General features: G+C 34.6%; 1 protein-coding gene across 1 annotated transcript; it reads left to right on the forward strand.

Moving 5' to 3' along the window:
• Positions 1-953: 953 nt before the first annotated feature.
• Positions 954-3,159, forward strand: LOC138328825 (uncharacterized). The gene is made up of 4 exons (XM_069275555.1): positions 954-1,738; positions 1,970-2,147; positions 2,722-2,771; positions 3,055-3,159. The coding sequence occupies exons 1-4, from the start codon at positions 1,730-1,732 to the stop codon at positions 3,106-3,108; spliced, it is 291 nt and encodes a 96-aa protein (XP_069131656.1). The 5' UTR covers positions 954-1,729; the 3' UTR covers positions 3,109-3,159.
• Positions 3,160-15,472: the final 12,313 nt, after the last annotated feature.

A 15,472-nucleotide genomic window follows, 5' to 3' on the forward strand; every position in this document is an offset into this window, starting at 1 on the left:
TGACATTTGCTTCTCATGGGTTTTTTTAAAGTCGGGCAAAGAAAACCACAGTTAATGCGTATCACATTTTGCGGTCTCAATCTGGTCAAGTTCTGCTTGTCCTCATTTTGACCAATTTTAGTAATTTGACGCGAGGCGTGCGATTTACGTGGTAGTTGCCGGGAGACATAATAGACCATACATTTAAGCTTCTACGCAGACAGATGTTGACGCGAGAGTTAAACAGAAGCTGTTGGAATTTAAATTTCTCTGTTTGCGTTCAAAATAGCGTAATCGCAATGGCGTATGGGAATACTTCTAGTTCACGCTTAAATTTTGAATACTTTACATTTTACCTTTTCACAGATGACAGAATTGCGTTTTGACAATATTCAGTTGACAGTACGAAACTTTACAATGAAATGTAAAAGTTTCCTCGTCATTAGTTGACGGATTTTATAATAACAAGAAAGAGCTGTTATTAGACCCAATTTAATTATTATTTGTAATCACACTATGTTTTCAAGCATTGTAACGATAATAAACAATAAAATGTATCGCTGATTGCGGTTTCTAGTACAACCGGAGGGGGTGGGGCTTCTGGAATGTTCAGGGAATTCCATAGTTACGCCATTATGCGCGTACAGAACATTAGATTGCAGAACAAGTCTTGGAGCATCTAAGCGAACAATTCAGGTTTCTAGAATTAGACATCGGATATATATCGCATCCGTAGACCGATACATCCATGACAAAAATTCAGCAGCTCAAAGGAATGCTATATCAGAGTAACTTGTTTTCAGTTGAAAATAAAATATGGCGACTCGTTCCATTTCGGAACTCATCACTATTCTGACGACAAACCGATAGTCATTCTGCCTCGGTTATCTCCATTTTCTTCGCAAATGGACATTATTGAAATATAATCAAAATCAAATTGTAAAAAAAAAAAAAAAAAAAAAAAAGCCAATCAGGAGCAAGCAAAACACACCGCAATATAATATAATTAGATATATTGTATAGCATGTATTCACAAAACATGTAGATGTTTTGTATTGAAGAATCTTCAGAAAGATAAAGAAATATATATGAATTAATTAACTATTACCGTTACAAATAGGTCTGCTAAAGTCATTGCGAAAATAATGAAAAACAAAGAAACCACTGGAAATACTAAATATGCTATTCCATTACAGATGTGAATTAAATCAACAAACAGGAGGCTCACCTGCTTGAAAAATATCTCATTGTGGTATTTACATATATATATTTTTTTTATTAACAAAATATTTCAGACATAAAAATATCTGCGTGTCAAATAAATAGAGGATGTTCCTTGTTTCTTGATGAATACCAGTTATATTTTATTGAGCGAGATCGAGACGTTGAAATTTTTCATTAGTGCAAGGAAATAAGGAATTCGTGATATTTGTTTCCCGTGTTAGTCAGATCATATGATAATTCAATTAGACTCAAAATGTTCAGTCTTCATACCACATCCATCGCTATGTAGAACTAAATGTATTCATTCGCCTTTCAATTACTCGTTAGAGAGTTTCATTACAAAGCATGGCCGGTATGACAGGAATGTTGGAACAAGTTGTTCGCTATCTTTTTATAGTAAATGATTAAAATGTGGTCTTCTTAGAGTTTTACACGTTGTATGTGATCGTTGTTTAAAGAGCAACGGAAATCTGTATGTAATGTCATTATCTTTTAATAGGAACTCGGGCAGGAAGAAACAACAACTATGCCAGCGGTAGGGTCTTTCCTTCTTTTGAATTATGAGATCGTAGATTAGGAGAGCATCGATTAGGTTTAAAAATAAAACAATAATAAATTGTCTTTATACTTTTGGTAACACAGATTGTATCATTTTACATTAACGATTACAACAAATACGTGCAAATTGCATTAGAAAAATAATGAAATTGACCCAAACAAACCATTTTATTCAACAAACCAAAACAATATTCCATTGCATCAACAGGTCGGCCGACGAAGCCTCCAAAACATCATCAATACTATGACCGGTAACGCTGCGTTTCAGCAGTTATCTTCTGAAGATCAATCTCTGATGTTAAATCTAGCTAAGGCAGCTGAAAATGGGACAGTTACAGCTTATATAGAACAAGTCGGATACTCGAAAGTCTTCGCCTTAGTTGAACGTAAGTGATTACCTCTCGCTTTGTTTTATTCAGTATTTGTATATGATAGAGTTATCTGCCCTTGCGAGTAGGTTTTGATTATGACGTCTTATATTTGCGGACGTAAGTCATCATTTTCGTAGAAAACGATATGAAACGCGCCCACAGAATAATGACGTCTCAATGGGTACCTACCCGCAAGGGAGCTAACTCTGTAATATCTAAAGACTGGACTTTTTAAAGTTATTAAGCTTAAGGAATGTTTGCGAAGCTATATTAAGGGGACAAACGTGTTGATTAGCATAATATGTTTACAATTAATAGTATACATGATTCGTGAATTTGACAGTTTTTTCCATTGATTTCGATTGGTTCGTTTTTCTATATTTCCGTAAGATTATACAAAATTCTGAAACTTCAGAAACGTAAGATTTTATGAGAACATGTATTCAGTGTCGTGTTTTGACTGACGAAAGTAAGATTTTAGGCCGAAATCCATATATAATTACTCAAAAATATGTCTTTTATTCCTTGCAAAAGCATTCTGTAATTTAAAACTTCATACATTAGTAAAAATTGTTGATGATTTTCCCAGATATTTCGTCACCAGCTGAAACGCATGTCTTCTTACATTACATGTCAACGGTAAGTATACCTGTAATTCTATTGTTATGTGAACCTTTTATAAATAATCATTAAGGCACAATTATTTTTAAAGTATTTAAAACTTAAACATATTTTTACTCTAAAGATATGCATAACAAAGGTTATATATATTACCAGTAATACGATATAGTTATCTTTCCTTTAAAGTATTTAAACCTTTGACATATATCTACGCCGGAGATATACATACCAAAGGTTAATACCAGTGTGTCTTTTGTTTATAATATAATGTGTATAAAATGTTCTACGTTTTCCGTTTCAGCATATCGCTGCTGAACTGCATCACCACCATCATAATGGACCTGTTGTAGGATAAATAACTCGGTAGTGTCATTTGGATAAGATAAATTAAAACATGGCAGCATTATACAGTTTTTAGTTTTATTTTTGTTACAACTACATGTATTTGGGTTATTTTTTTCGGTATAACAAGTATTGGAATAAGCGTTGTCTTAATTTCATTATACATTTTGTTGATGCACAGGTCAATAAACAGAGGAACAAACTTAACATTTATTTTAGAAAATATTTTGATATATACCATGTAATTATGTTATCAATCGCATTCATTGCTGAAAACGCTCAGATACACGTATGAAGGGTTAACAAATCAATTTCAGTGAGAAAATAAGGTGTGCTCGTATTATATCAACATGTGTTATAAACATATGTGTGCTTGTCGAACTCGAATTCTAAAGAGACTTGAGCGAGTGTCTTTTAAAAATACGAAAAATAACTAACAGGAGTTTAGATAAGCATGATAAACAATCGTCAAGCATTGCGGAACTTGTTTATATCGTGGTAATTGTTTGTTTCTCGTCTACATTAAAAATCCAACCACCATATAATGATTCATTATATCTTTCCGCAATAAATTATAGTACCTAAGTAGAGAACTACAATTCGGTTGTCTAATGCTTATTGTCAATAAGCAACTACCTGTTATACTGTAAATACAATATAATTTAAAAGAAAAATGAAAAGTAGTCCTATGTAAAAAAAAACCAATAGAAATCAAATGATGATAGAGTTGACCAATCAGAGGCGCCGTAGGTGGTTACAAACTGGTGTGTAAAACATAAACGATAACCAACAGCTATGGAATTTATGATATTATTTGTCCATTAAGAAACATGCGTAGTTATGGGATAAATGAGGACTTTTGAAACAGGAAAACCTTTGGTATGCTTTCAATTTTTGGAATGTTCTATCCCAGCAGGCACAAGTATGTTGATTCAACAGTGAATCAACGTTGAAGTGCGATGTTGAATAAACAGTCAATTTATATTAGATTTTGAAAAGTGGATCAACGAACCAAATTTCAACGTTGGATGTTTCAACGTTGATTCAATGTTGAAATATAGTGTTGATTCAACGTTGTTAAATAGCTGGTTATGCATTAATTAACAAAATCCAACCTTATATCAATTCAATAGTATAAAAAACTAAAACACTTCTTTTTTATTAAATATTTAGTTTCACGCAATGACCTCGATGGCCCGCCGGCCTCCTCCACCTGCTCGTTCGGGAGCATACTTGAGATACTGTGCCATCCATGTCTTGCACAAATGGATTGTGGTCTGGTGGTGTTCAATGATCACTTCTGGAAAATATAATCATTACAAAAGCCTTATCAAGTAGTCGATATAGAAGAAACATGCACATATAATTTGCAATTACGAAAGATAACATAGAAATAAAAAATCTATGACTTTTGGTTACTATTTGGAAAGATATCTCGTTGCTTCATTTTATTTATTGTTAATATCAGCATCTTCTCAGGCACAGTTAGTCAGTAGCATACTAGCATATGCGTGCCAACAGTATAATTTGGTCAAAACTTTTCTTTTTTATAATATATATACATTAAATCTAATTTATTTAAACGTTTCAGTACAAGTTGGACAACTATATAAAGATAGTAAAATAACATTTAATGTATATGTGTAATTTTAATTATATGTTTTGACTTTTGGAAAGATGAAACGTTTGACTTTATCAATAAAAATATTGCCTTTATTATGTATGCATATTTATGTAAACAAGCTTTGTTTCACATTTAGGTGTTTGGGGTACTCGGACATGCCGTTTAGTATGGCGGTTTACAGATATTAGTTACTATTCATTCAGTTCAATACCATGCAATCAATTCATAATTATTATTACAACTCAGTTGAAATAACTAGAATTAATGTCAGAGGGAATTTGTTTTTTGAATTAATATACCGAAGAGAAAACTTGGTTTTACACAATTGATCAGTGGTAACCCATAACTAATCCAATAATCAGGTCGGGAAGAAGTCCGCACTCCACGAGCACTATTATAGTGGAATACCAATACCATCTTAATACCAAATACTTTGCAAAAAAGCGAGAGTTGTGTATGCTATCTATACATGGTCAGTGTTAAAATAAAAAAACTCAACCGTGTATTTTTCTGTAAAACCATCGTTTTTCTAGCAGAAAATTGCAATTGTTTCTTCATTTCCTTTAATTATTTATCATTTTACTAATCCATCTGAAGGTCACAATAAGTTGTACATGTTCTCCCATTTTTTGGTCATTCAAGTTATAGTCGCTTCAACCGAAAGGGAATTCACACGTTTTTTTTATTATTTTGACAGGTGGCCGAAAATGATTTGAGTTACTCCCCTTTGTTATTAGTACCAGTATGTCGATAATTACAGGAAATTGTACAGACGAGTTTTTAATTGCGACATCGTTTTCGTAACAACTAAGATCATGGATCATATTCTAACATAATGTAACACTCGCTTTTTTGTTTGAATTACCCTTTTTTGACAGATTTGTTTTGTTACTGTTTACAGGTTTATATTATATATATTATATATATATATTATGCTATATTTAGCTACTGTATTATTGCAATTACACTATAATAGTGGAATAAGGACTTCTCCCCGATTTGATAATATTAGATGTTCTCAATTTAGAACATTCTGAGACATGACGTTATGATCAAAAGTGTCTCGTCGTGTCGTACCTCTAACATTTTTGGAGTAAGAATAAGCCATAACATGCCCCCCTTTTCACTTGGGTCATACATCCGTTGTAAAGAAAGAGAAACGCTTGTGCAAGGCAAATTAAACATATAACTTACCTTGAAATACTTCTTTGTGTTCGTTGCTCAAAAATGGAAGATAAGTCTGCGTGAAGATTTACAATTATGAAGTTCAATCGATGATGTAATGACCGCTGGTCAGTCGTACGTGAAGAAAGAACCGGAAGTAGAAAATACGGCGCAAAGTCGTTATACCCTAGCGGCCAACAAGGGAGGTTATACTGAATATTATTGTGAAAACTTCGATTTTTTTTATTTCCGATTTAACAGTTTCGTTCTATTTAAAAAAAATGCGCAATGTTCACACTTCAGTACTGTAATCATTTAATATTGTAACAAAATATGATACATCTACCAAACTATGCTTTATCTGAAGTAATCATGCTTATGTTGAAAACTGGTAATTGAGTCAACCTTTTCTCAACATTAACGTTTTCAATATCGGAAAGGTTGAACAAATCAACATTGTTTCAATGCTAGATTTCAACAAATCTTAAACGCAGAAATTCTAACATTGTTTAATCGTTGAATCAACATTTATCGACGTCGTGACCTAATATCAACCAGATCTAAACGTTGAATAAATGTTGAGTGCCTGCGCTGGGATGGAAACACTAAGATAACAGCAACCTTCAAAAGTCGTGCACGAGCATGGCTTCTTGGGACCGTATACCGCTAGTAACGTACATAAGATGTGCTATTTGACGCGGAGACCCAGTTTCCGACCTGAAGCTCAGGGCTCATTCCCCTAATTAGTATTATGCTTCAAATGAATTGTGTATCTGTCTATTTTTTACTTTTTACTACTCATACATCGAAATCAAACAGTAACTAAATGTGAGCGAAAATGAAGAATTACAATCAGTATAATAAACTATAATCGACAGTAGAAACGTCTCGGATGATTAATAAAGATATTTGCTTATGTGCTTTTAATATTTACTTGTTGTTATGTATGACACTAAATACATGTAGTTATGAGATAAGGGAGATAACTCCTATAGTTTTTTTTATCAATACATCCTTTGAAGATCATATCATTGATTTAGGTTATAGAATTTTCTAGAATATAATCATATTATAAACAAATATGTTTGTAAACATGTTGATTTTAAGTAGAGATCTAGAATGATCTATTTCCAGAAAGTTATGTGTGTTTATTTGTTTACTGCTTTTAGTTAGATATTTCTAGAAGTAGAAGGTTCTCCAATATTCTTGAATTAGGGTTTAGCTATATATACTCCAGCTGTCCAAGGCTAATCAGAACTGTAATGAGACCTGTAATGAGACATATCAAGAATTGTACAGTGCCATATTAGATTCTATTGGGAGAGCTATTGTGACTTTATCTGTGGATTATTACAACACTGTGTGTGGATTTATTCATATTGCCTGGAACTTTACAAATCATCTGTGGACATTCAATTTCCTTGTGGATTTGTGATTATTGTTAATTTGAAACCTGGAAGGATCAAGGATTATACCAGGACATTCGCATACAGATAAGTAACACTTTAAATCATCGTACTAGTCTTGTACCACCACCAATTACTCTAGATATTGTAAACCATCTCTGTATAATATTGTATATATAATTAAATTGTGTTTTGAATTTAGCTGCTGGTTTCTCCTTTCTGTTATTCGTTAATGTAACAGAAATTGGGGGCTCGTGTCCGGGATCGATATTCAATTTGTGAAATCTAACTTTGAAAAATTAATTAAGAAATTTTCAAAATTTGTGTACAAACTTTGAGTTTACATTTGAAACCAACAGCTAGATAAATATGACTACTATGCAGGTAGAACAGTTTGTTAAAGCGCCATCCCTGGAAGTTCTTTTGCAAGTTAGTAAGAAGGATTTACTATTATTGGGTAAACATTTAGGCCTTACTATCAAAACTAATTTGAGGAAAGCTGAAATTAGGAATGTAATTATAAGATATTTTGTTGACAATGGCAAATTTGACTCTAGTGCATTAGATAGTATAGAGGAAACAGTCACTTCAGAAATCCAAATTAGACAAATGGAACTTGAACATGAAATGAAAATGAAACAAATAGAGAATGAAATGAAAATGAAACAAATAGAGAAAGAAATGAGAGAAAGAGAAATAGAAAAGGAGTTAAGAGAAAAAGAAATAGACAAAGAAAGAGAGTTAAGAGAAAAAGAAATGGAAAGAAAATTAAAAGAAAAAGAGATCGAGAGAGATCAGATGTTAGAACTAGAGAAGCAGAAAATTCAAGCTGAAACAGAACTTAGAATTAAAGAATTAGAGCTAGCTTCTCAAGACGGTTCAAGTAATCCAACTTTTAGGGGTTTACAAGGAAACAGAGGTTTTGATGTCAGTAGAAATATTAGGTTAGTTCCTCCTTTTCAAGAGAAAGAAGTTGACAAGTATTTTCTGCATTTTGAGAAAATAGCTGATAGTATGAAATGGCCTGAAGATAAGCTTACAATGCTTCTTCAGAGTGTCTTGATTGGTAAAGCTAGAGACATTTATTCTTCTTTATCTGTAGATGATATTTCAAATTACCAAGTAGTCAAGAAAGCTATTTTGAAAGCTTATGAGTTAGTTCCTGAGGCTTACCGCCAGAAATTTCGAAACTCGAGAAAGAGAGATGAACAAACTCATGTAGAATTTGCCAGAGAAAAGGAACAATTATTTAATAGGTGGTGTGATTCTAAAGAAATTGATGACGATTTCGGTAAATTGAGGCAATTATTGTTGATAGAGGAGTTTAAACGTTGTGTCCACACAAACATAAAAACTCATTTAGATGAGAGAAAAGTTGAAACACTTAGTGAAGCAGCTACAATGGCTGATGATTACGCTCTCACCCACAAAGGCTCATTTGTTAAAAACAGTTCTCAAGACAAAAACAGTACCACAGGTACTAGTAAATTTGGTCAGCCTAGGAACCCAACCTTTAGTGGCCCTTCTAACGACAAACCTAAATTAGGTGATAAGACTAAGTCTGATTCTAAAACAGATCATAGGGCAGGTGTGGGGTCTCCTTCTGGTCCTGTTTGTAATTACTGCAAGAAAGTAGGGCATACTATGTCTGAATGTTATTCTCTCCAGCGTAAGGAGCAAAGGCGTAAACAGTCAGTTCCTTCTGTGTTAGCTATGTCAAAGCCTAGTCAGAAACTTAGTGATATTGTGGAAGATTCTAAAGTGTCTGTTGAGATTAAGAGCTCAGAGTCTGATAGCGTCTTGGAGAAGTACTCTCCCTTCATTTCTGAAGGTTTTGTTTCACTTACTAGTGATATTACCAACTTGAAACCTGTGAAGATTTTGCGAGATACTGGGGCTTCTCATTCTTTGATATTAGATGGCGTAGTGCCTTTGTCTGAGGAGACCTCATCTGGTAGTAGTGTTTTGCTTCAAGGTGTAGAGTTAGGTTTTGTTAATGTGCCTCTCCATTGTGTTTATTTAAAGTCAGATTTGGTTACTGGGCCTGTCACCATTGGTGTTAGACCGGAACTTCCCATAGAGGGCGTGTCGCTCATTTTAGGCAATGACTTGGCTGGAGAGAAAGTTAGGGTAGATCCCTTAGTGTCCAGTATTCCAGATAAAACAGATGATGCTGAGACTATTCAACAGGAATTTCCTGGTATTTTCCCTTCTTGTGCTGTAACTCGTTCAATGAGTAAGAAGGTTTCTGATGTTGCAGTAGTTGAGGATCATTATAGTCCAGGGTTAGGTGACACTTTCTTGGCTCATGATATAGAGGATGTCGGGAGCAAGTGTGATCTTTTGAGCAATCCTGTAGACTTTGATAGTGATAGAGTTGTTCCTAACAAGGGTACTTCTTTGTCTGACATGATGAGTAAATCATCTTTGTCTAGAGAGGAGCTTATAGTAGAACAGGAGAAAGATCCTGAAATCTCCTTATTGTGTAATCGGGCTTTGAGTGAGGAAGAGGCTGAGAAAGTCCCGGTTTGTTACTTCCGTCAGTCAGGTGTGTTGATGCGCAAGTGGCGCCCCCCCTGATGTGTCTCCCGAGGAAGACTGGAAGGTTGTCAATCAAATAGTTGTCCCACCGAGGTATAGGCAAGATATTCTGAGTTTGTCTCATGACGTACCTATGGCAGGGCATCTAGGTGTGACCAAGACTTATAACAGGATCTTAGATCACTTCTTTTGGCCCAAGTTGAAACGGGATGTGGCTGATTTTTGTAGGTCTTGTCATACTTGTCAGGTGGTAGGGAAACCTAATCAGAAAATCCCTGTTGCACCTTTGCACCCCATTCCAGCATTTGAGGAACCATTTAGTAGAGTCATTATAGACTGTGTAGGTCCTCTACCCAAAACTAAGTCTGGGAATGAGTATCTTTTAACTATTATGTGTGCTTCCACACGCTTTCCTGAAGCCATTCCACTCAGAAATATTAAAGCCCCTAACATAGTCAAGGCTTTGGTTAAATTCTTTACATTGGTTGGTCTTCCAAAAGCTGTCCAATCGGACCAAGGTTCGAATTTCATGTCTGGTATTTTTCAACAAGTCATGTACCAGCTCCAGATCAAGCAGTATAAGTCTAGTGCTTATCATCCAGAGTCTCAGGGTGCTTTAGAACGTTTTCATCAGACATTGAAGAATATGATGAGATCTTATTGTTTTGAAAACAAAAGAGATTGGGACGAAGGTATACACATGTTGTTGTTTGGCGTTAGAGAATCTGTACAAGAATCTCTTGGCTTCAGTCCTTTGAACTTGTGTTTGGACATACTGTACGTGGTCCTTTGAAAATTTTGAAAGACAAAATTTTGGACGAAGATTCTAAAGTGAATCTCTTAGAGTATGTGTCTAACTTTAAGCAAAGGTTGACAAGGGCATGTGAACTGGCAAAAGAAAATTTGGCCGTTACTCAAACCAAAATGAAAACATGGTATGATAAAGATGCCCGTGCAAGAAGTTTTGATCCAGGTGACAAAATTTTGGCTCTATTATTACCAATACCGGGTCAGCCTTTGCAAGCTAGATATTTTGGACCTTATGTTGTTGAGAAAAAGGTCGATGATGTTAACTACATTGTACAAACTCCAGGGAGGCGCAAGAAAACTCAATTATGTCATGTTAATATGCTTAAGAAATATGTAGATAGAGAAGAGAGCAAGACCTCTCAACCTATTGCTACTTTGGCCTCTGTACCATCACAAAGTGAAAGTACAGCTGATATTTGTAAATTAGACTTAGATGGTGGTGTACAAGATGTAGGTTTAGACTGTGGTGTTAAGTTACGGAATTCAGATGTGCTCGCGAACTTGGACAAGAAACTGTGTCATCTATCAGAAAAGGAACGCAATGAACTGAAAGATTTGATACTTGAGTTTTAATCATTTGTTTCCGGATACACCAGGCAAAACAGATGCTATCTATCATGACGTGGATGTAGGCGATGCGCCACCTGTCAAGCAACATCCTTACCGTGTCAATCCTTTGAAAGAAGAACACTTAAAGAAAGAAATTCAATACATGTTGGACAATGATATTATTGAACCAAGCAAAAGTGAATGGAGCTCTCCATGTGTTCTGGTGCCAAAGCCAGACAAGACATACCGGTTCTGTACTGACTTCAGAAAAGTAAACTCTGTCAGTAAAACAGACTCTTATCCAATTCCAAGGATTGACTCGTGTATTGACAAAGTTGGCAAAGCCAAGTACGTAAGCAAGTTTGACCTGTTGAAAGGATATTGGCAGGTGCCATTAACAGAAAGAGCTAAAGAAGTGTCGGCATTTGTAACCTCACAAGGTTTGTACCAGTACAAAGTTATGCCGTTTGGTATGAAGAATGCCCCGGCAACATTTCAACGTCTTCTTAACAGCGTGATATCAGACCTGGAAGGCTGTGATGGATACATCGATGACGTCATCAACTACCACGACACGTGGGAAGACCATCTACGCGGGATTCGTGAATTCTTCGAAAGACTCACTACCATGAAATTGACTGTAAACTTATTGAAATGTGAATTTTGTCATGCAACTGTTGAATTTTTAGGCCATGTTGTAGGACAGGGGCAGGTTAAACCTGTTCAGGCCAAAGTAGAATCAATTATAGATTTTCCATCTCCTGGAAGCAAGAGAGAGCTGATGAGATTTCTTGGTATGGCTGGATACTACAGAAAATTTTGTCAAAATTTCTCTGTTATAGCAGCTCCACTCACTGCTTTGTTAAAGAAAAATGTCAAATTTGTTTGGTCAGACGAATGTAAGTCTGCATTTGAGAAATTGAAAGCCATACTATCAAAACTCACCAGTTCTGACTGCTCCAGATTTTAATAAACAGTTTAAACTGTTTGTTGACGCCAGCGATGTAGGTGTTGGTGCTGTTTTGATGCAAGAAGGTACTGAACAAATTGACCATCCAATTTGTTATTTCTCGAAAAAGTTTGACAAACACCAGAGAAATTATTCCACCATTGAGAAAGAATGTTTAGCGTTGATTTTGGCCTTGAACCAATTTGATGTGTATCTCTGCACTACAGTTGTGCCTGTGTTGGTCTTCACCGACCACAACCCTTTGACATTCATTGGGAAAATGAAAAACAAAAATCAAAGAATTCTCAGGTGGAGTTTGACTTTGCAAGAATACAATCTTGACATCAAACATATCAAAGGGAAAGACAATATTCTAGCTGATGCTTTATCAAGGATTTAAATATTACTTGATATGTCAAGAAAGTTTCCTTTTCAAGAAAACTTTCTTTTCTTTAAGGAGGGGTGTGTTATGTATGACACTAAATACATGTAGTTATGAGATAAGGGAGATAACTCCTATAGTTTTTTTTTTATCAATACATCCTATGAAGGTCATATCATTGATTTAGGTTATAGAACTTTCTAGAATATAATCATGTATAAACAAATATGTTTGTAAACATGTTGATTTTAAGTAGAGATCTAGAATGATCTATTTCCAGAAAGTTATGTGTGTTTATTTGTTTACTGTTTTTAGTTAGATATTTCTAGAAGTAGAAGGTTCTCCAATATTCTTGAATTAGGGTTTAGCTATATATACTCCAGCTGTCCAAGGCTAATCAGAACTGTAATGAGACCTGTAATGAGACATATCAAGAATTGTACAGTGCCATATTAGATTCTATTGGGAGAGCTATTGTGACTTTATCTGTGGATTATTACAACACTGTGTGTGGATTTATTCATATTGCCTGGAACTTTACAAATCATCGGTGGACATTCAATTTCCTTGTGGATTTGTGATTATTGTTAATTTGAAACCTGGAAGGATCAAGGATTATACCAGGACATTCGCATACAGATAAGTAACACTTTAAATCATCGTACTAGTCTTGTACCACCACCAATTACTTTAGATATTGTAAACCATCTCTGTATAATATTGTATATATAATTAAATTGTGTTTTGAATTTAGCTGCTGGTTTCTCCTTTCTGTTATTCGTTCATGTAACAATGTACAATCCAAAATTCTAATTATTCCAAGGAATTAAACAAAGCAAAAAATGGCTAAATTTAATTTCGCTGCATCCGTCAAAACAGGTGACGCTTTAATAACGGATAAAAAATAACTGTTCAGCTTTACTTTGCTATTAGTGGCGCGGCTAAGCATAAAAATCGTTCAAAGTTTAAAGAAAGTATGAAACTATGCATATGACTTCTTTCGGACATAAGGTCTCAGGAAAAAAAATAGACCCCCAAATATCACGGCCTCTGCCGGCCACCATATTGGTTTTCAAATGACCGCCGGAAACCACTTTCAACGACCCATATCTCACGTTCTATACCAGCTAGACCCAAACTTTAAACATCTACACCAATACTATTGATACTTAGGAACATATTGGTGGTTTTAACTTCATGTAGAAGGACCGCCATTTTGTATTTCAATAATGGCGCCGACTTTGCGAGCTATATCTGTATATAATACAATTAATCAAAGCAAATAAACCCGCAAAATTAATGAGAGTATTTATACTTTTGTAGTGCTTGTAACATGAATATTTTAATTCGTATTTTAATTTCAAAATGACCGCCATTTTTGAATCCCAGAAGGCCGTTTAAATTAAAGTTGTTTTCGAATTTCACTCTGATAGTGATCGAGCAAAAAAAAAAATCAAGTTTAAAAAACCCGTTCTTAAACGTCTACACCAATAGTATTGATACTTATTATTATTGATACTTAGGATCGTTCTGGTAGTGTTAAACTTCATGTAGAAAGACCGCCATTTTGTATTCCAAGATAACCGCCAAATTTACTACATGTACCTATATCTATATATAATGATATATAAAAAAAATATCTGCAAATACAGTGAGTATCTATATTTTGTAGCATTTGATACAAAATAATTTGAATCTTATTTAGTTTTCTAAATGGCCGCCAATCTGAAGATGACCGCCAGCATTAAATTAAAGTTATATAAATTAACTGAAACGGCTGATAATTTCTGAAACATTACTTTAAAACTTGAGTACCAAATGTTATTAACCTCTGTAAATATTACACTTAGCATTTTATTTTCTAAACCAATATGAATAGATGGATTGAATGCAAACGTTAATTTCCATAAAGTGGGTCGTTTATAATCTCCGACGTCGTCCTTATCCATTCATCCTTTCGGACAGGTATCGGACCTTTAACTCTTTCAGTGTACAGCAGCTTGAAAAAAACCATTTATGTGTTTCAAATTCATTTTCATGCCAAAAAGATAAGTATAGTTATAGAACCAAATTTTATACGACAGCAATATTTGTCATTCTGGAAAGAACACTCATACAAGAACTCAGTGCTTTAACTCTAAAAAGAGGCTTTGACAGAGACTTTTTAACCCAAAATTTAAGTTCATATTTAATTAGAGAAACAAACACAAATTGATCTGTGAAATCGTCTATATCATGCAATTGGAAATAAACTTTTCACTACATAAGCACAATAACCTATTGGTATACTTTACACTGTACAAATGCAAGACGTGCCAAAACCTTATAAAAAGATACTGTAGAGACTCATTTATGTCATTCGGAAGAAAGATTTCATATCCGATAAACTGTAGAGAGCAGAGCAGGTGTTTCCGAAAGATATAAATTGTAAACAACAAAAAACAATTGAGGATCATCTCCTTCTTTAAAATGGAATGTAAGATATTATTTGCCAGATAAATGAAAATATTCATGGCGGCTAACGAATATATTTTGGCTGAAGCAAGAAGGCATTCAAGGCTTCAAATGGTTTATTATGACTGCAACTATTTAATGCATATGGATGATATCACATCTTTATTCATGACCACAGCAAGGGAATGATCAGAAAATATTCAACCGAAATCACTTTGGCAGTCATCCGAGAGAAACTTTGTGTGATGGAGAAAAATCAGACCTACAGGCAGATGTACTAAATGCAAGGATATCATTTAGGAATCGTCTTCCAAAGGAAGCTTCATGGATGAGATGGTCGCACATATATCAGTCAATTTGATGTGGATTCAGGGGAAGATATTCCCTCTACTGATAATTATCAGATACAATGTCAGGGAAATTGTTTCGTTGTAATAACGAACGACTTCAACATCAGGAGGCACTACTTAAGGAAGGACTTCGAGTAAGTTCACAGCA

The sequence above is a fragment of the Argopecten irradians genome, chromosome 8, assembly GCF_041381155.1.
Source record: "Argopecten irradians isolate NY chromosome 8, Ai_NY, whole genome shotgun sequence".
Taxonomy (NCBI): domain Eukaryota; kingdom Metazoa; phylum Mollusca; class Bivalvia; order Pectinida; family Pectinidae; genus Argopecten; species Argopecten irradians.